At 41.9% G+C, this 26,631-nt stretch overlaps 1 protein-coding gene across 1 annotated transcript; it reads right to left on the bottom strand.

Moving 5' to 3' along the window:
• Positions 1-2,413: 2,413 nt before the first annotated feature.
• LOC105923800 (ATP-binding cassette sub-family D member 2-like) lies at positions 2,414-26,246 on the bottom strand. The gene is made up of 10 exons (XM_036148892.1): positions 25,101-26,246; positions 23,834-24,014; positions 23,623-23,744; positions 17,940-18,102; positions 15,788-15,882; positions 13,649-13,794; positions 9,593-9,738; positions 9,031-9,115; positions 7,074-7,199; positions 2,414-5,750 (listed from the first exon to the last, which is right to left on the bottom strand). Exons 1-10 carry the CDS (start codon positions 26,043-26,045, stop codon positions 5,546-5,548), a joined length of 2,214 nt encoding a protein of 737 aa, XP_036004785.1. The 5' UTR covers positions 26,046-26,246; the 3' UTR covers positions 2,414-5,545.
• Between the last annotated feature and the right edge of the window lie 385 nt (positions 26,247-26,631).

Raw genomic sequence — 26,631 nt, 5'->3', positions numbered from 1 at the left:
GCCAAATCGTCAACAATCAAATCCAGCTAACAGAGTTAGCGACGTACGAAGAACGGACCCCAGGTCACAGAGCATTCCACTTCCACCTCGTTTGGCCTTTTGTGTAGGATATTGGGAGACAATGTGATATATATCCCAAATGGGATAGAACCAGCCTTGTCACTTGACTATTGCAATGGTCATGGTGGTATTTTTCTATTTTTGATCTAAAACTAGGGATATGACACAGAAATATAAGAATTCATTGTACAAGTATATATTATTATTGTACAATTACAATAATAATATATAATAACAATAATAATTTACAATATTGTAAATACTGTAAATATTTACAAGTGGGGGTGAGTTGTACCACTGGCCCAACTCACCCCAACCCTACTATTTTGGAAAAAACGCATTATGCAGCAGTTTTGAGCTAACATTATGTTAGCTGTATAGACTCATGTAGCTTAACGAGGCACTAAAACTTATGTGAAATGTTTTTAAACAAGTCTATAACTGATCAGACACAAGTAAAAAATCTATATCATTGAAATGTTACTTTGAAAGGCAAAATACTTTCTTTCTCTTTTTTTTTACCTTAATTGTGCTAGCCTCTCATGCAATGAGGCTCTTTTTTGCAGAATGAGTGAAAAGGCTGACTCTTCAAAAAATGTCACATATTCTTTGCTTTTATGTGATTTCAACCAAAAATAAATTTGAGTTTAAATCAACGGTTAGTTTTAGTTATCAATACATAAATTATTTAAACCTTTATTGTTAATAATTTTAACATGTTTTCAATTTTATTTGAAGTCATTGTTTTACCCCATTTATACAAAATCAGAAATAGGCTGCTCTAAATAGGGGTATGCAGTGTTTCCTATTGGTTTAAAGTATTTACTCCAGCTTTATTTAAAGTGTCCCATACATTAAAAAAAAATTATAATTTGGCAAACCATCTGTGTTTGATTATGATGTTGACTAAATAAGAGTGGCGCCGTTAAAACCGGCTGTTGGACTATGCTGTCCTCTAGTGGTTTCATAGTAATACTGCAATGCTAAAATGTAAAGTGTTGATAACCCCCAGCTGTTTGGGGGCCTAGTGTGCTCTTATTGGCCTATGGAGTTAAATACTGCTGGGGAGGTATACACAAATGTCTTCTTTTGTCTGTTCTGGCTTGAAAGTTGCGGTATTTCTTAGGATGTTTGCCGAAAGGGGCATTTTCACCCAGCAGGTTGCGACTGGATTACCACGTTCAACCAACCGTGTAAGCCGGACATTAGATCATATCAGTTTTCAAATGACTGCTTTCAATGCGCTTTGCGTAACATTTTATTGGCTTGATCAAAGTTTGGAGAAAGAGGAGATGTTGGCAGTTTGACAATTTAGTGATTTAACAGTTAGGTGCCCACCTTAGTAGTGTTTGGGAGAATCTTATACACCACCAGAACAGCGGTGTTCAGTGGGGTTAAGGTCTGGATTGCAGGTAGGCCATCCCATCCTTTCCACACTCCCAAACTGTGGAGGTAGTCGGATCTCAGATAAGGGAACTCACAAGTTGAAGTACAAACTGTCAGAGGTGGAATAAAGTGATTTATACCTGCAAATATTCCCATGTTTTATAGTGTATTGATAGAATTATATAAATTAAAACATTATTAGACCCGCTGGGGGTCCGGCTGGGAAGTATATGTAAAGAAATGTGGCTCAGAGAAAGGATATTTTAAGGATACTTTTTAATACCCAAGAAAATGGTAATAGGTAAGGCAAAGAAAGCAAGATCCTCATCCATAACTGAGTGTACTCTGAGATGGAAACGGGGTTACATAATGGAATGACTGCTGGTTTACCATTAAAAACGTTTTAGAACAGAAACTGTCATCTGTAACTCCGTATCTCAATAGATGAATAAAGGATGTGAACTGAAACAGATTTGGTATAATAGAACGTGTCAAATTATTGAGCCTGTTGGTAATTAAACTGCACTGAGATGAGCTGAACTCTCTTTTTATATGCAGCATATGGTACAATTTATTTAGTTATTCTTGTAAAAACTATGTGTGATATGGTATGGTCTTGACATAGAATTTTATGTTATGGAAGGTAAAAAAAAAATACCAAGTACTAAGACAATAGTGTATACCTGCAGGTTTCCCTGCGTTTTGCAGCAGCCATATTGGATTTGCACCCAAGGTTGATTTGGGGCCTTTATTTTTATTTTATTTTTACTTTGAACTTGGAAACGATCGACTTCCCAACATTAAATGATCTGACCATTAGAACAGCTTTATCTCAATGCAGTAATACCTAGTTTTAGTCAGCAGGGGGCAGCATAAGGGTCTGTTTCAGCACACCTCTGACTGGCCCGTTTTTTTTTTAACAGAGAGTACATTTTTATATTGTACAGAGAAGTCCACTCAACAGCAGTTTAGTATCAAGCTTTAGGCTTTTTATTAGGAAAAACTGGGGCAAAGAAGCACATCACCATCTTCATCATTACCTCACACATGTCAAATATTATCTAAAACAAATCTACTAACAGAGCACAAACTAATGACGGGCACAATCGTATGAGGACGAGGGCGCTTCATCATTTGCATCCCATGCTGTCAATGTGAAGATTCGTACTAAAACTAAAACTGTCACTTGAGGCAACAGCAAGGAGCACTTTGAGCTGCCCTCATGCTCAAGTGTCACCCGGCAGACTCCGTGTCATTCAGCGGCTCGCGTGTCCTCCTGTCAACAAAGTCTGGCTGAAAACAGAACGTCCAGCTTTATAAAAGAAAAAGAGTAATTAATCCATTTTACAAGGTGCTTCATTCGTACCAAATGAATTTTTTGTTATCTCTATGCGTTTTACTATGTTACATGACCATTATTAAAACTAGTAGGTTTTGTAGCCATTTTTTTTTTTGGTGGGGAAAAGTCTAAGATTCTGACCCCACCTTCAGCAGTTTCTTAAAAGTAACGATTGAAAGGTTTTAAGTTTGACAGATCTGCTCCGTCCATGACAACGCAACGAACTACATCTCATGCTCAATAGGAAATCTCATCAGGTCTGGGTCAAACGCTTCATATCAAAAGAAGGTTTTTTCTTTTTTTTCTTTTTTAGTCTTAAAAACAGCAGCACACCTGTTTACATTCTGCCCACGAGGGTCTGATTGTCAGTTTTAATCCTCTGCGACTAGGCATGGGCTGGTTGGAGATTCTCACAGTACGATAACCTCGGGTAAAAAAACAAAAGAAAAAAACTTACAATTTCACCGCATCGCTGTATTTACACAGGAATCACCAAGGAAAAGGTTCAGTGATGAACTAACTGTTTATTTAAAACCAAAAAGCCAGAATTACTCCCCTGCTGCTGGAAAAAAAATCTGAAATTAAATTATTACTGAATTTATTTTATAATAAGATCTAAAAAGTTTATGGTTTCATACCTAGGCCTAGTAGTAGGAATAAAGCAGTTTTTCAAGACAGATTTTTTTTAAGGCAGCCAGATGTGTGTTTGTCTTGTGAACAAGAAACAACTCTGGCGGCCTTCTTTGAGCCAGCATGCCAAAAGAGCGCAGCAACAGGTGGGGGTGGGGCAACCATTTGAAAATGATTATACGACGAATTTTCAAAGTAAAACGGCTGGCATCTTAAAGATGCCATTTTGAACTCTTTAAACATTTACATACAATAAGGTATTAACATGTTGTGCTGAGGTAAACATTTTAGGATCACTTGAATATTGATATTCATAAGGCATAAGTCACTGCTCCTGATTTGATGCGTGCAGGACGTAGCGAGCGCGTACACAGGTTTGAACCAAATAATAAAAAAAATATTAAAAAATTAAAAACCCTGAAGAAAAAGAAGGGATCGGGTGGGTAAACTGAAGTTTACGTCACAAATCAGTAGTTTCACAGCATCACAACGTCTGATCCGACCTGGGAAAACAAACGACATGCTCCTATCAGGGGAAAAAGCAACAATCCAGGATGTCTAAACCGTCTTCAAGTACAGCCTTTCTACTCGACACGCCGCGTGACGTGCCATGAGAGCTCATTAAAAACAACTGGTTATTAAGACCAGTAAAGGGCGTGTAATAAAAAAAAAGCACTTTTATAGCCTTAAGGATCAGATCATGAGTGTTCAACCCGATGTAAGCTACCAGTCAACAGATCTGGTCTCTAGGGATAAAAAGCGTCAAGGAGAATGCCGTCAGGTCCTATGGCGTGCCGCAACCCATGTGGGGAACGAAGAGAACACGTTATGCAATCGGTGAGGCATGATTTGAACTTTCTGGCCTGCACGCCAGACCATACGTGGTACAAACCGCACGGTGCTCACAGTGGCGGTGCCATAGTGGTGAGGGGGCATATTGACTCAGTGGGACCGGGCGAGATGGTCGGGGTTGATGGGATAGTGGACGCAGCGAAGTACGGGATAGTCCTACGAGAAAACCTGCTAGACGCTAGAAACAGCTGGACAACAGCCCTAAATCACACCGCCAGAGAGACAACAGGATGACCTAGATCAAACATTTATCCATGTTAGAAGGGTCCAGTCAACGTTCCCACTTTAGCAAACCATTGCTAAATTACGTCCCACAGGCTCTCTCCATTCTGTCTAACTGAGCTGGAGATATTGAGCGAAGAATCAGCAAGAAATGCCATCTATAGGCACGCAGCCCTAAAACTTCTTGAAAAGGAAGCAACCCCGGCGGACACGCGTGTGGTTTGCACAGACTACTGTAGGAGGCCGATAGTTGCAGCCACAGAGCAGCCGCCGGCTCGACCGTGTGCTAAATGTACGCGCTAACCGGCGGACAACAAAGCATCTGCTCGCCCCTGCTCCGCTGCTCTCTTTAGCGCTTGGTGTTTGCCCAATAAAGCAGAACCTTTGGGAACCAGATGTGCGTCGCTAATCACGGATTACTAGCCGGTCGAAGAAGGGTTGGAGAAAAGTGACTAAGAACCAAAGGCGAAAATGGACGCGGTGGAAAATAGAAGCCTGACTCTCATCATGATCAGTGATGATGAAATGTTTGCTGAACTGGAGGGTAAAAAAAAAAAACAAAAACAGAAAGACAGCATCTCTGCTGTGCTCTAATACTGCTTTGGGTTAAAAAAAAATAAAAATAAAACACAGTTAATGCCATGATTTAGCATGAACAATTCCAACGGGCAGAGGCAGCCCTCTAAATGTAAAGTGCTATTAGATCACAGACTGAACAATCATTTCAGCTAATCTGGGCTCAGCATTTCTGTCGCTTTTGCTAGTAAGAATGACTAAAAACCCCGCAGTTAAAAGCCTACGACTGAATATACAGTCGGTGTGCGAGACGAGGGGGGGAGTAATGCTTGTCAGTGCGCTTTGTCCCCCCCCCCCCACCCACCCATCACATCTTAAACTGGAGCAGAGGACTGAATAGAAGAGGGCGGAGACAGCAGGGCTCATGGAGGGGCCGTCTTTAAAATCTCTCGCTTGGAGCAAAAACGCTGCTGGGTTTTGTTTCCATTCGTCGCCTCCCTCCCTCCCCGCCGTCTCGCCCGCTACCCCTCTCCTCCGCGCTCACTCCTCCGCGGTTTTGAGGACGGAGTCGTCCCCCAGGATTTTGCAGAGCTCGTTGAGGCGGCATTGCATCTCGGGAATGCCGGCGAGCTGGGCCTCCAGCCGCTGCTTCTCCTCGGTGAGGGTGAGGCGCGTTGCCGAGTCCAGCTGCTCAAAGCGCCAGCCGCCCTCCCCGTCGAACTGCAGCAGGTGGGTGTGGTACTTCCTAATATGGAGACAGAGGGTGAAGCTGCTCAGTTATAGGCATAGAAGAGTAGATGTCACTTGAGCGTCTAGATCATACATTGCTGTAAGAAAGTGTTGGATAGCTCGCAAAGCCATGCAAGATTAAGAGATCGCCTAGATGGAACCTGTCTGACAACATGAAGTAGGCTAAAAGAACTCAAAAAGGCTAAACATCATGCCCAAATAAAAGGAAATTCAAGAACATATGAGAGGCAACGTCGCTGACATCTATAGGCCTGAAAAGGTTTGTAAAGCCCATCCTAAGGCTTGAGGACAGCAGTGAGAGCCATCATCCACATAAGGAGCCTTCCCAGGAGTGGCTGGACCACCAACATCACTCCAAGAGTTCATCAACGACTCATCCAAGAGGTCTCAAGAGAACCAGGATCAACATCTAAAGCCCTGCAGCCCTCACTTGGCTCGGTTGAGCTCAGTGTTTACAGCTGGTGACTATATTCTCAAGTGAACCTGGGTCATCTGGCCGGACACTAATTCAAAGTCCACAAGCAGGTCCACCTCTGAATGGCTCATAAAAATCAAAACAGAGGTTTTGGATAGGCCTAGTCAAAGTACGGGCCTAAACCCGACTGGGATGCTGTGACGTGACCCTAAACAGGCTGTTAGTGCTTGAGATCCCTGCGACGTGGCTGAGTCCTTATTAAAAGAAATCACCGAAGGAAAAAGGCTTTTATATATATATATATATATATATATATATATATATATATATATATATATATATATATATATATATATATATCAAGTAGTTTTTCCTCTTTATAACAGTGAAAATGATCAACAACTAACAATCGTATGTAAAAAAAAAAAAATTAAGGATATTATATCCACCCAGAAATACAGCTAAACACACTTTTATTATTATTATTAAGGCTTAATTAAAATTGTGTGTTTTGATTTGGGTAATTTTAAATGTATTTTAAACCAAAAGTGTTTCATAATGGTTATTTTTTTTTATGCTGATTCACAACAATTTTGTTTTTAATAAATCAACAAATGAATAACTTTTATTGGTACTAAAATTATGTTAGTGTGCATAAACACAATTGATTCAAATGAAATCAACACCAACCTGAGTGATATGTTTTTTAAATTCAGAGAACCCTGTTTCCAGGGATTCCTGTAATGGATTCCATAGAGAACTTGCCACTCACAACATGGCGGGTGCGCTTGGTTACCCCATGGGTAACAAAGCCAGTGAGGCAGCTATCCTCCTGTGTGTTGGTGACTTTAGCTCAGGGCCTCACCAAAAGCACCAGAATAGGTCATTTCCACAGAGTCTTACCACAGGGAGGGTCGGTGGGTGATGGAGAGCAGGGAGATGCCGGCATCCTTGGCGGCCTGGAAAATCTTTCCCTCTACGTCAATGCTCACTGCACTGGTGCACTCATCCAACAGGGCATATTTAGGCCTAGCACACAGAGTGGAAATTATATTAGTGACTGGGGTGTAATAAATATTGCTAAATAAACAGCAGTGAAGAACTAAATCGCATCTCTGTTGATTTCCTTTCTGAATTCTACAGAAAAGCACAGAGGTTTTTAACAACAAGGACTCACAACAACACACACACAGGCTTGCTTGATGAGCTCTGGTGCTCATTTATTAATTCACAATGTGCAATTTCTTTGTATTTATAGTTTTTAGATGTAATAAAAACATACATTTTTTCTTTTACTGTACAATCCTGTTGCATTTCTAACTGGGATTGTTTTTGAACCATTCAGTGTGTTCTGATTGGTGGGCCGATTGTTGTCTATATTATCACAAACATTTAACCAGGGACACAAAAACACTTAAAATATTATGTATCTTTTTTTTTTATCTGCTTAATGAATACTATAAGTCTATCTATAATTAGGATTGGACCTAATTAATGTATAACTAGGTCCAATCCTCATCATACATAACAAATCTGCACTTAAAAAAATGTAATGTATGGGGTTGACATTATCAGAGTCTGGGAGTGCCATAAATGGGCAGAAACTCTTGACTCAAATATTTTCCTAATTTTGTTGGTGAAGATTTATAGTCACCCAGGTTGTGATCAATCCAAAAAAAAGTTTTAAAAAATAAACTGTTAATGATGAGCTTGACTGTGGAAAATCTGGCCAAATCTGGCTATACTCTCTAGATTTCTTTGGTGGTACGGAGCCAACATCTGGATGTCCAGACCTAAATCCAGTGACTGCAACGCATGTGCAGGTTCGTTTATTTGGCCTTTTCCCAGCAGAATGAAAATCTCATCGTACAACACATGATATCCCTTCATTGACGTGACCGTAAACACACCACACAGCACACTTGCGTTGAAGCGGTCAGTGAAATGGGCTGGTGGTCTATTAGGTTGCCATTAAGGGTGTTTATGTGTGCATGTGAGCTTCAGTGTCCCCTAGTCCGCCTATTGTAAGTGACTTAGGGCTTGGTTTTCTCAAAAAAAAGCCCAAACACTGATTTTTATTGGCCTCGTTTATGAACGTGAAGCTGCTTATTTGGGCTCGGCTTTTTTTTCTGGTTAACAACATATAATATAATATTAATCCCCCACCCTGACATTATTTTACGAGCAGGAAAAGTCCCACTGTGTATAAATACCACAAATTGTAATGATTGGAAGCAGCCTCTGAGTTACAGTGTGCTGCTTTGCTTGTTGGGCTTGTTTTCATAGAGGAAGTTGCTCCTTTCTCTCTGAAGACTGACTGTGTGTATGGCTGAGGGGGTGGGATGGCAGGGGAGGGACGTGAGTGAATACAGCAGGATGATTAATTACAGTTTCAGAAAAGAATCTGGTTTTAAGTCTTTTTTTGCAATAAGCCCAACTATAATTTTAAACATAAGCCCGTTATGATATATCTTTTGTTGTGTGTATTAAATGTAAATCTATGCAGATTCAGCTGGTTTCTTCCTCGCCTCTTCTCCCTTTCTATTAACTATATTTTTATTTTTTTTGGAAAGCATCTTAGAGTGTCTAAAAAACGCTACATAAGTTTGATGTATTATTATTAATTCTGCTTTCTTTCTGCTCATTTTGAGGCCTCTACATTTCCAATTTTATGTTATTGGCCTCAACTTAGCTAAAGTTAATGTTTATTTCATGTCTACATTAAAGTTTACAGCAGGGGCTTTCAGATGGTTGTCCGTAGCCATGACTGTTCATATGAGCGGATCCAGGTGTGGCCGTATGGGATCAAACAGATTGTTGGGTGTAGATGGAAACCAGAAAAACAAGTCAACAGCCTTACTTGTGGTAGAACATGCGAGCCATGCCCATCCTCTGCTTCTCGCCTCCAGACAGAACGTCCTTCCAGTCCAGCTCAGCATCCCAGCCTTAAAGACAGATTATTCCTTCCCATTACTCACAGCTGCATCTAGGTCAGTTTTCTGCTGCTTGGTGGTAAATAATTGGCCACAATATACTAAAGGCCTCGCTCTATCAAGACCAGATACGGAGAAGCAGCACATTTACCCAAGTGTAGATTTCAAAGTTTTTACTTTTCTTTATATGGTCAGTTTATGTGACGAATTAGCCCAAAATCTGAACATTCCCTCTGAAATCTAGACTAAATGCTGAGACCAAAATTTGACCCACTTTGATGTCTGGTGACTTATAGACTAATTATTAATAATCTATTCATAGCATACTTTAAAAAAAATCCTCTGCCGGCACAAGCATCATTTTCCTCAAGCCATCTTTATTTAACGGGAAAACTCATTTGATTATCTAAAGTCTTTCACGTCAGAAAAAAAACCAAACAGAAAAACGGATGGCTCGCAGTTGGAAATCCATCTCTGGCAATCTCTCACCTCCCTCTCTGGTGACGATATGGTTTAGGTTGACGATGTCCAGGATGGCCTCCAGCTCCTTGTCCGTCAGCCCTCTGGCAGCCATGTCCTCCACCGAGTCGGGGTAGATCACCTGGTCTCGCAGTGACCCCAGTGACATGTACGGCCTGGAGAAAACGCACACACATCCACACAGCCGGCACTCACTGGGCGCTCCTTTGTTACGTCAACGACTCGGTCGGCTCATTATACTGAAAAGGGATAATGCGTATGTACATATAGGACATCACTCTGGCTTCTTTTGTTTCTTTTGTATATTGTGTAACGGCTTCTCTTACGGCTACCAGGTGGCCGTCTCAGCTTAACTATAAAATATTCACTGCTCTGCAGGAGGGCGTCTGCACCTCCCATCTCAGCCTTTAAAGGATGGTGACGCTCTTCAATTTACAAGTTCCCTGTCTCGGTTGTCTCATCAAGGTTAGGTAGGCTGATAGCTTGGCTGTATCCAGTTATAAAACTGATTTACCTTGTAACTATGCAAAATGACAGCTTGATCCCCTTTTATCAACTGGGAATAAAAAAATAAGTGAGTTATTACTAACGTAGGGCTGGACGATATAGGAAAAAGCATATCGATAAAACAGAAATGATATTGATCAATATCGATAATTATCAACAAATTCAAAAACATATTTTAAGTCCAGCCCTGGCCATTTTCTGCTGTTGCTTAGTAACCTATTTTTAGATAAAGACCATAAACATGGAATTTAAACTCAACCCTTTATTCAACCAATTTTTTATCATAACTGGAAGTTTTTAAAGAAAAAAAGAACATGTGCTCTCTGAACTCATTGAAGGGGGCGGAGTTTGTTGACAGAGTGTTCCTGGGTCTCCGTTTGTGATTGGTTGGGAGGATGCAATCAATGACTGTAATATTAAGCTACACAACTAGAATGCAAAAGGAAGGAAAACTGTTATTCTGTTGAACTTTTTTTTTTTTTAATTATCAATATACGTCTATCGATCGATTTATATTCCTGAATTATCATCCAGCCCTACAGTAACGTCACAATAAGCACGACTTACTTATGACACAATTTTGGGTAAAACTACAACAGTTTACCAGAGTTTACGCTAAACAAAAATAAAGGAAACGATAGAAAAGCTTTTATATAAAGCAAATAACAGTTTCTAAGTGCTTATTGCACAGGTTATTTTTTGGTTAATGCAGTCGACTGGTTAACAGATTCCTCTCAAAGTTTATCTAAACAGGAATGATGCAAGTTTGTCTCTCTTGTGATGAAGGGATATATTTCGGCTAGCTGATCAACAGTAGGGAGCCACGGCTTTGAAACCAACCATTTAACACTAGCATTACCAGGGTTTTCGACCTCTCCCCTGAAGTCCCAAAAGAGGGTCAAAAGACCCTGAGTCCAAACTGACGACTCTGGTGGCTCAAATTAGCATCCCTTGTTCAATTGTAAATAGGGCCATTGCCTGAGGAATCAGCAGGGGGGGAGGAGAGCCGAACTCACAAAAGCATTCCACACTTCTGTACCTTCTGTCAGGCCAGAAGGTACGTGTGAATAGTCCATGTTGGGGGTGGGTGCGATCTATGATGGTGGGTGCGATCTATGATGGAGGCAGCTCTACAGTAGAAAACTAACCAAATTAGCAACACGGGTTGGCGTTCAAAGTTACTGCAGGGCTATCATTGGATGGGGTTAAATAATAATAATAAAAAAAAGACACATTTTACTGTAGGCAACCCGTGTTTTCCTTACAAGTTTTCCTTGAAAATTAAGGAGCTGTTTGCTGATTTCATACATCAGAACACCCAAGAAAACAACTTTTATTTCATTAGATTATAATTGCACTGCATTTAACAAGGTCCCCTTTTTTTACTCTGACCAGTTTCCCTGTATCTAGTGAATATAGCATCCCCCAAATAATAAAAACAACCAACACTATCACTTTACAACTATTACCCTGCAGTGTGGATAAAACTAAATACTATAATAATAAACAATTGTTTGTTATTAGCAAAGTGCAGCATTTTTGGGATACAAAATCTCTAAAACCATCGTGTATGGTTTATTATGTATGTATGTTATATTATAAATCAACTAGCTGCTTGGGAGTCAGGGTAGAAAAATAAGCCTACTCTGTGCTTCCATCACAAACAAGGTAGTTCTGAAAATTATTTTAAAGAAGGAGATGTTTGTCTGAGTGATACCCTGTCAGTTTAGGCTGATGACCATGTCCTGGTCATGTCTAATTAGGCCCCTCTCTTTCCGATTTCAATCGAACAATAACAAGCTTATTGTTTCAATTGAACAGTAAGTTTTGTGTTGACTAGAATTTAGTAATTAAGCATTTTTTTTTAATCTAGGAATATCAGGCCCTGAATACAAATGCAGTCCACACTTTTTCAGATTTGCCTTTGAAAACCACTTTTTAAACCACAGATACTTTTCTATTCACATTACGATTATGCACTAATTTGTACGAGTAAATGTCATAAAATACCAATGAAATACACTGATGTTTGTAATCATAATTTAACAAAATGCAAAACAATTCAAGTAGTACGAATACCAAATTGTCCAAATTGCCATTGCCTCTTATACGTTTGTATATTTCTCATGCTGGAATTTCAGTCCTCTTGACTTAGACACAAATACTTCTGGTCATTGCTCACAGCTGTACCTGGCAGTTAGTAGGGAGTTAAGCTTCCCCCTTCCTTTTGTGCACCAGTAATGGCCTTATTTACACAACAAAAGCACCGGTTCACAACTGCTTATAGGATGCTAATTAAAATCCTTCAGGTCAGTCGACCCGTCTCTGGGCTCCAAAGGTAGAAATGTTAAATGACCCTTCTCTGGTAATTCTAGTGTTAAAACCTGTGTACTCTGGTGCGTTGGTGGCTGGTCAACGCCTACATGGGGCTGAGATGGATGCTGGGGAAAAGAAAAGTGACTGAAATCTAATCAAATCTGAATCTGCAGCTAATTTTGATATTGTGGGGTGATTAACTGTTTTTACTTTTCTTTTTCTTTTTTTTTTTTTACAATGAAAAAACATTCTTTTCCGGTCAAGATTAATGGAGAATTTCCGCTGCTCAACAGTTAGTGGTTTTCAATACTTTTTAAACTGCACTGCATGCTTGGGCTGAGAGAAAAATCTGGTCTGCAGGAGGGTTTTAGTAGATTGTTTCATCCAACTCTCTGCAACTAAAACTGATACTGTGTACAGTAGATAAAAAACTGAGCAAGAATGAGGGGAAAATAGTTTTTTTTTTTTTTTTTTTTTACATAGGCCACTTAACAGAAATCATTGCATTTTGGGCTGATCGATAACAATATACATAGATTGATAGAAAAAAAAGGGCTACTAAAAATATCAACAGAATAACAGTTTTCTTATCTTTTGCATTCTAGCCATGTAGGTTAATATTACAGTCATGACATTCTCCCAGCCAATAACAAACGCAGAATCAGGAACGCCCCGCCCCTTCAAAGAGTTCAAAGTGCACACGTTTTGTTTTATAAAAACTTGCAGTTCTGGTAAAAAAGTTGGTTGAATAAAAGGCTGAGTTTGTGTGTTCAGCATCTCAAAATATACAAACAACATTTATATTTGTTGATAATTATCGATATCCATCAATGGGATTTCTATTTTATCGATATGCTTTCTTTCTATATTGTCCAGCCCTAATCGCCTTCACATATTACAAGCTGTTCCAGCTTATTTTGGCCTACACCAGCACTAGAGTACCATGCTGACTGTAGAGAGGTTGGTCACCTTCCCTCCCTGGAACAACAGGATCTTCAAAGTGCCTTTTAAAAATCTAAATACCAACAACAATTAATGTCACGGCCTTTCCACAGCAAAATGACGGCGAACAGCGCCGTGGAAAAGTATCTGGAGTTGTACATTTTGTAGTAAATGTTTCGCCCTGTGGCCGACACACACAGGTCCTGTTACAATGTATTGGATTACTGGTAAGGTTCAGCGGTACCAAGTTTACAGCTCGGTCTCTGAAGAGGAATATCAGGTGATCGTTGGTGCGGGTACCTCTGGGGGATGTAAAACATGTGCTCGGGGGAAGGCTTGTGCAGGCGGCCGCCGTAGACGGGCCACAGTCCGCTGAGGATCCGGAACAGAGAGCTCTTCCCGCAGCCGTTCGGGCCCGTGATCAGCAGGTGCATGCCCTCTTCCACCTGAGGAGGGACGGCCAATTTATTAAACCGGCCATCAGGATAATTACAGCGCATCGTTAGAATAGCAAGCGGAGTGCAGAGTTAGATGATGTAAGGCGCCTATCAGGGGATATTTCACATTTCAGTGCAGCGGGGGAGTGGAAACATTATTGCACACTGTTGCATCTGCAAACTTCTCTAGGCTACACTTGATGAGGGTGAAAGGTAAATCATGTGGAACGTGGAACTTTCTGAGAGTAGCTCTGTGTCTGAACAGCCCAACGGCAAAAGGAACAAGACGAATTAGGATATAACGCTCATCCGCCTTCACACATACGCATGATCTTGAGTGGCTTATTCCATTGTGTTTATTCCATGGTGTCGGCCACTGACGATGGAGGAGAAGGGCTACCAAACGTGTTCATCAATGTCCAGAGAGACATCCCCTACTCCGTAATACCCTTCGTACCAAACTCAAAACCAGACGCAGCGCAGTTCTTCAATGGTTCGTCCCTCCAAAGAGCACGTTTCCACGGCTCCAGAGTCCAGCAGCCTCGTACTTTACACCACCGCATCCAGCGTACCGCGTGGCATTAGCTGATGCAGCAGTTGGGTGCAGCTGTTATCTGCACACCGCCCTCCCGCTAATCTCACACACATACGCACTGTACACACTGTTCTCCGGCTAATCTGAAGGCAACATCACGTTTTGAGGAGTTTTGAAACCTTTATACGAGAGCTCTGCATGCTTCGGTGCTGGCCTTTATACATCCGTGGCCGTGAAAGTGTGTTAGCAAACACTTTGTTACCAAATAGTCAACCTTGCTCATAATCTGCAGAGAGACTCCAAATGCTTTCCCTTTGTCACAAATATAGAGGGTATTCCATGATCTGCCCTGAGAATGCAAACATAAACTGGTACTATAGGTAACAACCTTCTTGTCTCTCCGGATCAGGGTGTAACAAACATGTCATCCGACGCTCAACTGCTTTAAAATCCTGAATTAGGACCGGCGTGTTTCTATTTCTGACTTACTGGGTTAATTCTTCTGCTTTCTGATCCGTTTAGGTTGCTTTTCATGTTTCTACTTCTCTCTTTTTGGGGGTTATTACTGGGAAAAAGAAGTCAGCGACCCAGATTGTGGAACGGCCTTAATGCTACACTGCCAGACAGGACACGTAGAAAAACAAGATCACCGCTGGGTCTTTCAGCAGGATAAAGATCCAGAAATTAGAGCCAAATCAACATGGAAATGGTTCAGCAGACATAATCTGCCCTCTTGCACGGTGCCCATCTCAGCCCGCAGATCCAAAATCCTATAGAAAACCTCCTGAAAACATATGAGAGGGCTCAGGAGTGTGGATGAGAGAAAAAGATTGATTTTTTTTGTATGAATTGATCATTTCAGGAGTTTGATTCCCACTTTTCCAAACTTTCTTAGGAACCCTGTAAACCTGCCTCGCTCCATTTCTTCCTCTGCTGGACTAACTATTGCTGCCAAAAACAGGGTATCTTCACTTACCAATCAAGCAACAAAATTAGAATTAATCACTATTTTGACATTAACTTGAGCCACGCCTGCCTTTTAAGTGACGTGGAGGTTTCTCTCAAACACTCAGCTTGAACAACAGCTTCGAAAAAGCAAAGAGTCTAGGCTTGTATCAAAGTTTCAGCAAATAAATCTAATTAATTTAGTTCCCCATACACAGCATCTGGAGTCTTTCTTATGTTTGAAAAAAAAAATAATCAAACTCAATTAGTTTCAAATATCATAAAGTGACATTTAAGAAGTTAGCATCCTGAGGGGAGCAACACGTTCACACCCAAAGGACAAATCTCCCTTTTAATCAGACTACAGGGGATTTCTACGAAACACTAATAAACACCATGCAGCAGTCCTCAGGGAGCTGACGTGTGGCTCAGGTTTCCAGAACAGCTGAGGAACTGGCCAATCAGGTCCAGTTGAACTTTTGAGCGATGAGACAAAAAGGAAACGGAGAGCATCTGCCTCACCTTTAGGTTTAGGCAGGACACCACGACGTCGCCGTTGGGTGTGATGATTGGGACGTTCTCGCACACGATGCCTTTGTCCACGTCGATCACCTCGCCTGCAGAGAAAGACGGCAGACAAGCAGAGAAACTGTCATGTAAAACAATCAAAAGGGTCATTATTTTTTATCTGCATTTTAAACAAAAACTAGATGCCTCGATGGGAATTTTAACTCAGATTTCCAACTGTTGAGTTTTTATTCTGATTTCTTTTTAACGGCTATTGAATAAGAAGAAATAGGAATAGGGTTAAAAAATCTTTTGTCCGGTCTCTCCCAGTGTGAATCGAGGTGATGTGTCCGTAACTTTTCTGATTTGTAGCGTTGTTTTTAGGGTTGCAACTAATGATTATTTTAATAAACTATTAATCGGTGGATTATTTTTACAATTTATTGATGAATTGGACAGAAAAACTTTTATTTCCATTTATTTTTTCCTAAATAGAAGATTTAGAAATTTAAGCACAGGAAAAAAAGTTGTTACTTAGGTGTTCTGTTACAATAATATTAGGTACTAAATAGTTTTTCTTCAAAGAAAGAAGTTTATGCAGACTAAATTGTAAGTCAATCATTTAACAGTGAATGTTGTCTATATGAACAGAGATTTAACACAACAAAAGTGAAGACGTAAAACTGGTATCAATGCACTTTGGTTGAATCTCACCCTTGAACTAGAGCATCTAGGGAAATAATTGGACAGAACAATGCAACCAGTGCAAAAACACTATTTCTGACAATCAAATAAACCAGCAGCCCATTTCATAGACTGTTTCAGCACAAGGTGCATTTTATGTAGATGCTTCATGCTACATCTGTCCTTCTACATATTTTACTTACAAGGACGTTTATTTCATAAGTTTCTCAAATTTTTCTTTGAAGAATCAAACAGGATTTTAGATAATTATTATAATAATATAATTTAATATATTTATTTCTTTTGAAGATTTTACATTTTTAAGGGTGTACTTTAGGGACGCTTATGTCTCGTTTTTCTGTTTTTAATTTGGGTCTGCCTCTTGTCATACCGATTGTCCAAAATTTCATTACGGTTATATAACAATAAAGACTCTCTCAACAACAACAGCAGGAGTTGCTGAGCCTGTACCGTAATTATGGAAAGCAAAGTCTCAACCATCTCAGAACTTGGTGCGGTCTATTCTGCTCAGAACAGTCAGAACCAACACACCTCTACATTTATTGTTTCCCCCCCCACATGAAAAAGTACAAAACTTCTGCGGCTGTGCTATGGAAATTCAACAACTCTGCTAATATCAGAGTTTCTGCTTTGAATAAAGCTTGGTGCGAGTAAACGCACGTCATGATCGAATTATATGATTTTAAGCCCATACAAACGGTGCATTCAGAATACTTTCCTTCCTTTTAATCCAAACACGTTTCAATCCGACCAGGGAACGTTGCACGTAAACAAGCTCCTGTCATTAACCAGCTAACAAGCTAACAGCCACATGAGACGAGCTACCAGGTACTTCCATGTTACTTCCTGTCTCACTTTGGAGCTCTCATGGCACGTCAGATCCTGCATGTTATTTATTCTTTTGCTTTTCTGACGTGCAGCGTGCCCCCTGTCTTATGAGGACTTGGTTCAAGCTGTTTTCTCTGTGTCGTCATTTGTAGAATTTGCTACAGAAAAGCAGCGCTTGAAAATGCCGCCTGGTTTCGTCCAACTCGCTGTGCAGCCAGAAAGCGCTGACGATGGTGTGTAGGCGAGGGTGCTTTTAATTGTCGTTTTTTTTTTATCGATTCGTTGTTGCAGCCCTAGTTTTTTAAGTGGTAACTCTTCAAAAAGGAAAAGAAGGAGGGCTTTAAGAAGTTTTTATGTTTGCAATTTTTTCACTCTATAGTCGCCCACTGACACTTGAGTTTAATTCTCCAGACCAGTTCTGATTAAAGATGTCCAAGTCACGTTTTTCCATTTAGCACATTTGCTCCTGCTTCACAAGATCCGAAATGGGACCAGGATATACCGAAACATAATATACATGGTGTAGCTGAACTTTCCTGATAAAGTGCTAGCTTGCTTATGCGGTCTAGTGACGAGCCCATGCAAAGTCCCCCCTCACAGGGGGCTGTTTGCACACGCGGCAGGACCGACCCACCTTTTATCTCCAGCGGCCCGTCTATGTGCATCTCGGGTTTGCTCTTCAGCGCTGTTCCTGCGGTGGCAGAGAGAGAGGAGCGCTTGTAGATCCCCTTCTGGACGTCCTCAAACACCGCAAACATCTTGTGGACCCTGGCAGTGTAGCCTGCCAGCTCTGTGACCTGTGGCAACGAACACACAGGAAGGGGAGGGGGGGCAGGAGAGCGGTCATCGAGGAAGAAACGTCAGAAAACAAGGCTAACGTGAGGAACATGGAATCAGTCTAGAGAAGATCTGCAAAAGCTAAGCACTGATGGTAAAGATCAGAGTATCCAAGAACCTGCAGCTAGTAATCCTTACGAGCAAACGCAGGGGACATTTCTCTGAGCCACTCTTCAAAATGGGAAAGAGACAAAAACATGCCAGCTAAACAACTAAACAGCAACTGACCTAAACTTGCCCATATTTACAATCACAGCAGTGATTAAAATCTGATTAAAGGGAAAATGAAACACAAACATATTAGGCACGTCCAGGATTTGGCTCCCGATCACAGGGTTTTTAAAAGATTGTAAACTCAAATCGATACCTTTACGCAATATGCAAAAGACCAGAGACGTCGCTTAATTTACGTTCCCAGAGACGTCGCTTAAATTACGTGAGATTGCCGAGAAATCAAAGGGAGCACTGCAAAAACGGATATAAAAATAAGTATAATGTTCTTACAGTTAGTGTATTTGTCCTTGATTTGAGCAGGTAAAGAAGATTATCTGCCAATGGAAAGAGTCTTTTGACCCCTAAAATAAGATAATTAGATATACTGCACCAGAAATAAAATGATAGAGATGAGTTGTTCCTATTTTAAGTGAAAAAAATCTCATTCCATTGGCAAATCATCTTATTTTCCTGCTCAAATCAAGGAAAAATACATATATTTTAAGAAAATATTACTTATTTTTGGTTCCGTTTTTGCAGTGAGATCAGCCAGGACATCAGGAAGAGCATGGTGGACTAAACAAATCTGGTTCATCCTTGGCAACAGACGCCTGACGGTGCCATAAGCACTTCTCTTTAATAGTTATATGAGATTGTAAGCATAAACAGCAGAGGAATGTCCTGCCATTACACCTCTCAGGAAGGTTTCCACGGGACGAACCTGGGCTGAAACAGCAGATGTGTCCACATAAAAAGACGCTCAGGGAAGTTACCGTAACTATTGGATGAGATTAAAATGATTAAAATGGCCATAATGACCATTGTTGCCTTGGGAGGAATAAGAGGGAAGCTGGCAGGCTTGAAAACGCCACAAAAACTGGAACGTGTGGCGAGTGCCAGCATCATGTTGCAAGGACGCTTCGCTCCAGGAGGGACCGGTGCGCTTCACCAAATACATGACGCTGTGACGAAAGAACCTTATGTGGAGACAATGAAGCAACGTCTCAAGACATCAGCTGGGTTGTTCTCCCAAATTGGGCTTTCAGAGGTACCATAACCTTTAAAATACCGCCAGATTAGTCACAAAGTAGCTTAATTGCAACCAAGTCAACGTTTTGGGGTAATAATCACAGAGGCCTGATCTCATTAGTGAGCAGAGCTGAAAAGATGCGGCATTTACAGCCGTCCTGTCAGCAGCAACAGCCTAACTGACCTGACTGGGTCTTTTTGGCGTGATTTAATGTCAAACAATGAGAACAAAAAGGTTACTTTTGGAGTTTTTTTGTACAGTGTATGTACAGAACTGCATTAAATTATCTATACAATTAATATCTATTGCCATATTTGGTAAACTAGCCTTTGTAGAGACGGCTAAAAGCAGGTAGGTGTCACGGCTGGGTAAGGAGGAAAGGGACCCAGATGTGTGTCCAGGCTTTGGCGTCCCGCGGCGAGACGATACCGACTGTTGACACAGCTTGACGATATTAAACACTGCGGAGAGTTTCAGAGAGTCCGCAGAGCCGGCGTGGGGCGGCCGAGATAAAGCGCACCTCGTGTTCGTTGACCCGGTCACGTCTCTCTGGTCAGCCCGCCGCCGGCTGCCGAAGTTCAACAGCAGAAGAATGTGCAGTTCTGGGTGCAAGTTTACATGCCCTCCACGTGAAAATGTCAGGTCAATATTAGGCTTCCACCTGCTTGACTGAACCGCTCGTCCTATCCGGGGGCCGCCTTATCACACACTTTTGCACCGTCAACAAAGTACAGGGATTTTTTTTTCATTAAATACTTCCCGGGTTATGTGTGTCGAGGTTAAAAGAACCAAAAAAAAACCGCAACAACTCTGTTGAGTTGCAATTTAATGGATCTTACGGTATCTACTGTATAACTACAGCACACGTACAGAAGGAAGCACCCTTCCTGAGTCCGTGCTCCTCTAGAATGAACGAAACAAGATTTGCAACTCGCTCATAAACACCATGATATTAAAGCATGCTAAGGGTAGCCTTAGCATGCTTTATGCTGCTGAGGACTGTAGTTGTATGTGTTGACAAAATATCCTTTTTCCTAAAGGGAGAAGAAAATGCTGCAGTGTCCTGAACAACAGACGTAGGTGAGTTAAGTCTGGCATGGACATAATAACCAATATAAAGCTATTTTAATGCACTTTAAAGTTACTGAGTTTCCAGCACTGTACTTGGTGTTGCTTCAGTATCAGACTGCTATTGGCAAACTTCCTCTTATATAAGTCAGATTAGACAACCCTGCAGAAACTTCAAATCTGTAGATTTCAATAGCAAGAAATTATTGTTTTATTGATTTTGCGTAATAACTGCTTAACTACTAAGTACAGAACTTTGTGCTCTATAGTATTGTCATGCACTCGGTGGATTCCTTTAAAGGCCTCCAGCTTATCTTTTTAGATCTGCTTTTGTTTAATTTTGTCTTGTGATCTTTTTATCTTGAAAGGTGCTATATAAATAAAGTATTACTTACAACACTTTTTTTTCCCCTTTTACCAAGTTATTGCCAAAGTCAGTTAAATAATTTTTTATAGTTAAATAACTTTTTATTTGGACCGTGGATGCTAACTCAACTTTAAAATTCAAAAGCTGGAACAAACGGATCTGTCTAATTCACCAGATGTCTTCACTACTCTTTATTTTAGAAAAATAACATGACAGATCCAATGGCTTAATGTCTTTTTCCTTTATATTTCTGAAGCGAGCGGCGCTAAGAGCAGGAGCAGAATGGATGAATCCTGGCATTTCCTTAAGAACTTCACTTCCAGATGCCTGGGTCCGTCCTTCCAACCTAAAGTGCAACGGACCTGGTCGGGATCTATTTCAGTTTCACCTTTGAGGTCCAACCTGCCGGTTATTCTAAGGCCTATAACGCAAAAAAAAAAAAAAAAAAAAAGGACATGAGCTGCAGGTCCTTTTGAAATTGTCCAATAACGTCTTCTGGCTGATTGATTGGCGTAGGTCTTATCTTATCTTAACATACAGTGTATCTGTTATAGAAATAGTTTCCCCCCGGCACTGCTTTGAATAAAAATGCCAGGGTCCCGTTTGGCTGAATAGAAATAAATAAAAGATATACATCCCCTTCCATTTGCTAAAAGGCTGCTGGAGTAAATCCTATCAGAAGGGCAGAGCGAGAGGGAAAGTAAGAGGGCTGAAAGATCAACAGATGGTGGATTATTCACAGCAAGGCTAAGCCTGAGAGAAGGCGCTCTGAACACAGACACGGTGGAGGACGCCGGTCATCTTGATGCAGCCGCAGCGGTGGAACACAGAGGGAACTGTAAATGACCCAGTAGGCTTGCTGTGGTGCACACAGCGTTGTCTTGTTGGAAACAGTAATTATTCCCCGTGGGGTTTGTGCCTGCTTCTGCAACATGTTTTCTTTTTTATTTTGTTTTTTATATAAAAAAGCTAGAAAACAGCGGCTATAGCCACATTGTGATTTCTCTTTCGGTTCCATGTTGCAGATACTTGGAAACAATTTGATAAGAATAATGAGAATAATAATTTTAGAAACTAAAGATGCAAAGCACATGAATGCGGTCCGGCTAAACGGGCTGGATTCACGCTAAGGACTGACCGATTATGGAAAAGAATCTAATTGCGATTTTTTTTTATCTTAATATTGCGATTTAATGCATTTTTTTTCAGTTTAATTTATCATGTCTTTTTAAACATATCCAAACAACAAGTCAATCTGTTTCCTTGCTGTGCAGATTAGTTGCTAAAAGAGCTGCTGCGTCTCAACTCGGAGCAGAAATTAGTGTGTTCTGCCTAAAATTACGATTTGATTTTGACTTTTCTCTGCATTGACCACAAGCAACAAAAATGGCCCCTTGATAAAGATATTTGTAAACAAGGACTATTTAAAACAAGAACGTTTAATGCTTTTATCTATCAGAATATTTTTCAAGAGAACAGCTTTTAATTGATGTGGACATCGATCCTTGTTGAACATAAAGTGCAACCAACAAACAAGTCTATGTATTAAACTGATTGACCAGAACCTAATGCTACGGTGAGATTCCTGAAAGTTTCTGCTAAAACAGTATGATTATATAAACTCTAAAACAAGTAATAAAATTTGATTATCTCACTGCTGAAACTATCTCTCTGGAGGCAAACCCACTTTAAACATATTGTTTACACCTAAAGGACGTGTCTGATTCACTAATTGTTACATAGTCAAAAAATAGCCAAAAAAATTGGAAATTGCTTCTTTTTTTTTTACGATTATATTGCAAATGCGATTAATTGTGCAGTCCTGATTCACGCCTTTGCAATTTCCTATACGCCTGGACATGAATTGCATTTGTTCATAAAGTGCGTTGAGACGACGTGTTTTGAAGTGGTGTCATATACATGAGCAGGACAGAACGCAGAGAGGTTATACGCACAAACTGAGACGCTGCGATATAAAAAAAAAAGAAAAGAGTAGCAGTGTGTGGAGGCAGGTGCTGACAGGAGTTGGACTCAGGAATCTGCTCCATCTGAGCTCCACGCTGTACTTACCACAGCGTGCAGGGGCTTGCTGCTCTGCATCTGCACACATCTGCTCAGGAAAGGAACTGAATGCATGCTGAAATTAAACCCTATGATGACCTACCGCGTTAACAGAGAACAGACTAATCGCCTGCAGTGTGTCATATTTGGGGGGGGGGGTCTGCGAAATACAGCGAAGGAGCTGAGGACGCCTCTGGAACGTGGGGGTTATAAACAAAGAGAAGAAAAAAAAGGGGGAAAGGCTTAATGTGTGCCAGGGCGGGTCGCTACAACGCGCTAATTCCTAGAAGTGCAACACGTGGAGCCAGTGACTGCTGCGGGCACGGTTGCTCACCATTTAAATATATTTGACTGGACGAAAGAAGAGATTTAACGGAAAGTTTCAGCCAATACTGAGAAGACTCATGTTTATAAATGCTGTAAAATCCTGAACAGCTGGGATCAAACACTACGTTACTGCAATCGTTTGATCCGTTCAGGGTTTCCTGCTCTTCCCTTACATCCTCTAGCTGATGTTGTCACACGCCCGTTCAGCAAAAGCCGCAAAAAAATCTGCAGGGCGCAAAATTTATGCAAACACCGGAGTCGCCACTTTATTTGTTTTTTTTTAGTTCTTCCTGAACCTGCTGACCTGTTAGTCCGGTTTTCTCTGTTTCCGGCTCCCGCCGACTAAAAAGGGAAGCAGCCGCGCGCGCGGAGGCCACGTGTGACTAATTTTAATAAAGCTCCATCGCCCCAAACCTCTTTATAGGAGGACATGATCCTCTCGATGGCGTCGGCTCCGGAGGCCAGGAGGTTGCGGGCGGTGGTGAACGCCTCCGTCCTCTCGCTCACCATCACCTGCGCCTGTCCGTCCGCCGTCTCTGCAGACAAACCAGAGAGAGAGAATACTTTGAGCGCTGATAAGTTAACGGGGCCGCGTGGGAGGGATGCGACGTGGACGGCGCCTTACGGTTGTCGGCGAAGCCGGTGGCTGTTATGATCGGCACGGCCACCATGACGAGGCCGCAGCCGCTCCACACGTACTTCATGAGGAACTGCTCGATCATGATGTACCAGAGGCGCTTGGACAGGATCAGCCTCATCTGGTCGGCCAGGGCCTGGTAGCACTTCTGCAGCTGACACATCTCCACCTGCAAAACACAACGCCGTCACGGAGGAGAAGAGAGCCACAGCAACAAATGGCACAGGATGGATGTCACTCTCTGCAATTAGTTCACAGATCAACAGCTTGTGCTCCAAATCCCATTGTCTCTGCAAAGCTTTGCACATCTAGAGCACATAGCTCTTTGCAAAAATAGCTCAAGCAATCAAGAGGATTCCCTCCATCCAGCTGTGCTTGCTGAAGAAATGTATTCCCCGCAGCATGATGCAGCCACCTCTATGCTTCCTGCAGGGATGGTGGGGCCAGGGTTAACTTCATGTAACGTAAAACGTGTTTTTCATGATTTTGAATCGATGTAAATACAAGTATGGTTAAGAAAAAGGAAGAGAAACTGAATAAAAGAGCATTTTTAAAATGCAACTCATTGGATTTTTTTTTTGTTTTGTTTTTTTTAAACAGGCTTGAGGGCTACACCATGTTGCTGATCCCTGGTCTACTACAATAAATCCCCATATAAAAAAAAAACACACACACACAGAGGTTGGTGACATCACAAAATGAGGAAAGGTTGAGCTTTTGGCCAAGAAACTATAGGCTGCTGCCGTTTCTGTTCACCTGAACTGATATGAAGACTGCAAAAAAATTTGCATTATAAAACAACAACAAACAAAATAAACACTGATTTGCATGAAAATATGCAATCAATTATCTGCTTACCAAAAAAAAAGTAAAAACAAACAAACAAACTGGACTTTTTTCCGCAGTTGGAAGATGTTACGCTCAAATGTCTGGAGTATAGTGTGGAGTTCCAAGCTTTATATTATTATTATTATATCTAAGCCATAACAAGGCCTTTTTTGGCAATAATATGAAGGTTGGAGCTCCACACTAATCCAGACATTTGAATTTAGAGAGCTTTCTGGATGGAAAGCGAAACACTTCAGAAAAACAAGGTCCAGTTGTTTTGTTTTTTAACTTTTTTTTGGAATGATCACGGCCTTGATGACTGAGAATCTTCGTCGCCATACAAACAAATGCGTTGTGACGTGATATGAGGATTACAGCCAATCAAAAAAAAAAAAAAAAAAAAACACCAATTAAACGTAGCTTTTACCTTGTGGCCTCTGTAGAAGGCTATCTCCTCCGCGTTGGCGATGATCCTGGAGTGCACATAGCGCAGGTAGCCCTTCCGGTGGGCCTCCTCCGCCACCAGCTTGCCGAAGCGCGGGGAGCACGCGCGCAGCACCTTGGCCGTGGCGAAGACCACGAGGCCGGCCAGCAGGGTCGGCCCGCTGGCGTTGGCCCCCCTCGCCCTGGCCGTCTGGATGAGCGTGTAGGAGGTCAGCACCACGTCCAGGATGGGCTTGGTGAGGTTGGAGTACAGGTGGGCCACCGACTGGGAGAACATCATCACGTCCTCGGTGAGGGACTGGTCCGGGTTGGCGAGCCGGCCGTCCATGTTGCTGACCTTGTAGTAGGTCTGGTCGGTGAAGTAGGTCCGGTACGCGTGGCTCACCAGCCGGGTGCGGAAGGCCAGCGCCAGCTTGCACTCCAGGTACCGGATGGCGCTGTTGACGAACGTGGCCGGGATGGCGATGAGGAGCCATTTCATCAGCTGCATGATGAAGTGCCGCGGCTTCTTCTCCACGATCGTCTTCACGATCTTGCCGTCCAGGCTGGCCACGTAGATGGACAGGAAGGTCCTGGACACCAGCGCCACGGAGTGCAGGCACAGCAAGCCGAGCTCCCTCGAGACCAGCTTGGGGAAGAGGATGTGACCGAGCTCCAGGATCTGCCGGAGGAAGTCCGCATTCACCCCCGGGGATGCTTTCCTGTCGTCCGCGGCGTCTATCTGGGCTTTCCCGGAACACGCGGAGCCGTTTTCCGCCGCCGAGGCCCCGCGCCCGCCGCTCGGCTTCTTGCTCCCGCAGAGCTGCCTCCAGATCAGGGGGTACAGCGTTTTGACGCCGTAGGCGGCCGCCGCCAGGCACACGAGCCGCTTGGCCGCCGCCGCGCGGTCCCATCTCACCCTGGACGCCGCGTCGAGGATGTTGGACATCTTTTCAAACGTTAGTCGCCTCTGCCGAGCGCCCGTGCAACACCCATCCCCCGAAAACACCCGAGTCACCCCCGCCGTCCGTAAAGCGGGGAGGAAGGGCTGGCGGTGGCCGTGAAGATGTGAGGGGCAGCCCGTCACGAGCACCGTTACATTCTGCTGCTTTTCCACCTGGGGGCAAGCCAGACGGCGGAAACGAGCATCCACTTCCGGGCGCGCTACCAAAATTAAACGAGCGACCGCAACCCCCTGCTGGACATTTTAATTTGTAAAGCTAACTCTTTATCTTTAAGAACATTTTATTTATTTATTTATTTTTATTTACTTTAGCTACTATCAAAATATCTGTTACAAACATATAAGAAATTAAATATCTCCTGCTTTTTTCAGCCATTTCAAAATACAAAAAAGTGAATTCAGAAACCCAAAATTTTTTTTAGGAAAATATAAATTTTAAACACACAAAATCACTGAGGAGTTAATAACTGAAAACCTTCCATTATCCTGTAATTTTTTTTTTTTTTTTGCATTATTGTTTTGCATCTTTCTCAGACCCCTTTTGAACAAGCTTATTTTTGAGAGCAGGGAA

The sequence above is a fragment of the Fundulus heteroclitus genome, chromosome 17 (assembly GCF_011125445.2).
Source record: "Fundulus heteroclitus isolate FHET01 chromosome 17, MU-UCD_Fhet_4.1, whole genome shotgun sequence".
Classification (NCBI taxonomy): domain Eukaryota; kingdom Metazoa; phylum Chordata; class Actinopteri; order Cyprinodontiformes; family Fundulidae; genus Fundulus; species Fundulus heteroclitus.
The sequence above is the reverse complement of the archived record's forward strand: the minus strand, read 5'-3'. Positions and strand labels throughout refer to the sequence as shown.

Bases quoted from the DNA above. Each gene is read 5' to 3' on its own strand.
- LOC105923800 (XM_036148892.1), bottom strand. From the start codon at position 26,045: ATGTCCAACATCCTCGACGCGGCGTCCAGGGTGAGATGGGACCGCGCG. The intron at 7,200-9,030 runs GTAAGGCTGTTG...TCTGTGTGCTAG, and splicing joins GCTCGCATGTTCTACCACAA to GCCTAAATATGCCCTGTTGG. The intron at 5,751-7,073 runs GTAAGACTCTGT...TCTCCATATTAG, and splicing joins ACCCACCGACCCTCCCTGTG to GAAGTACCACACCCACCTGC.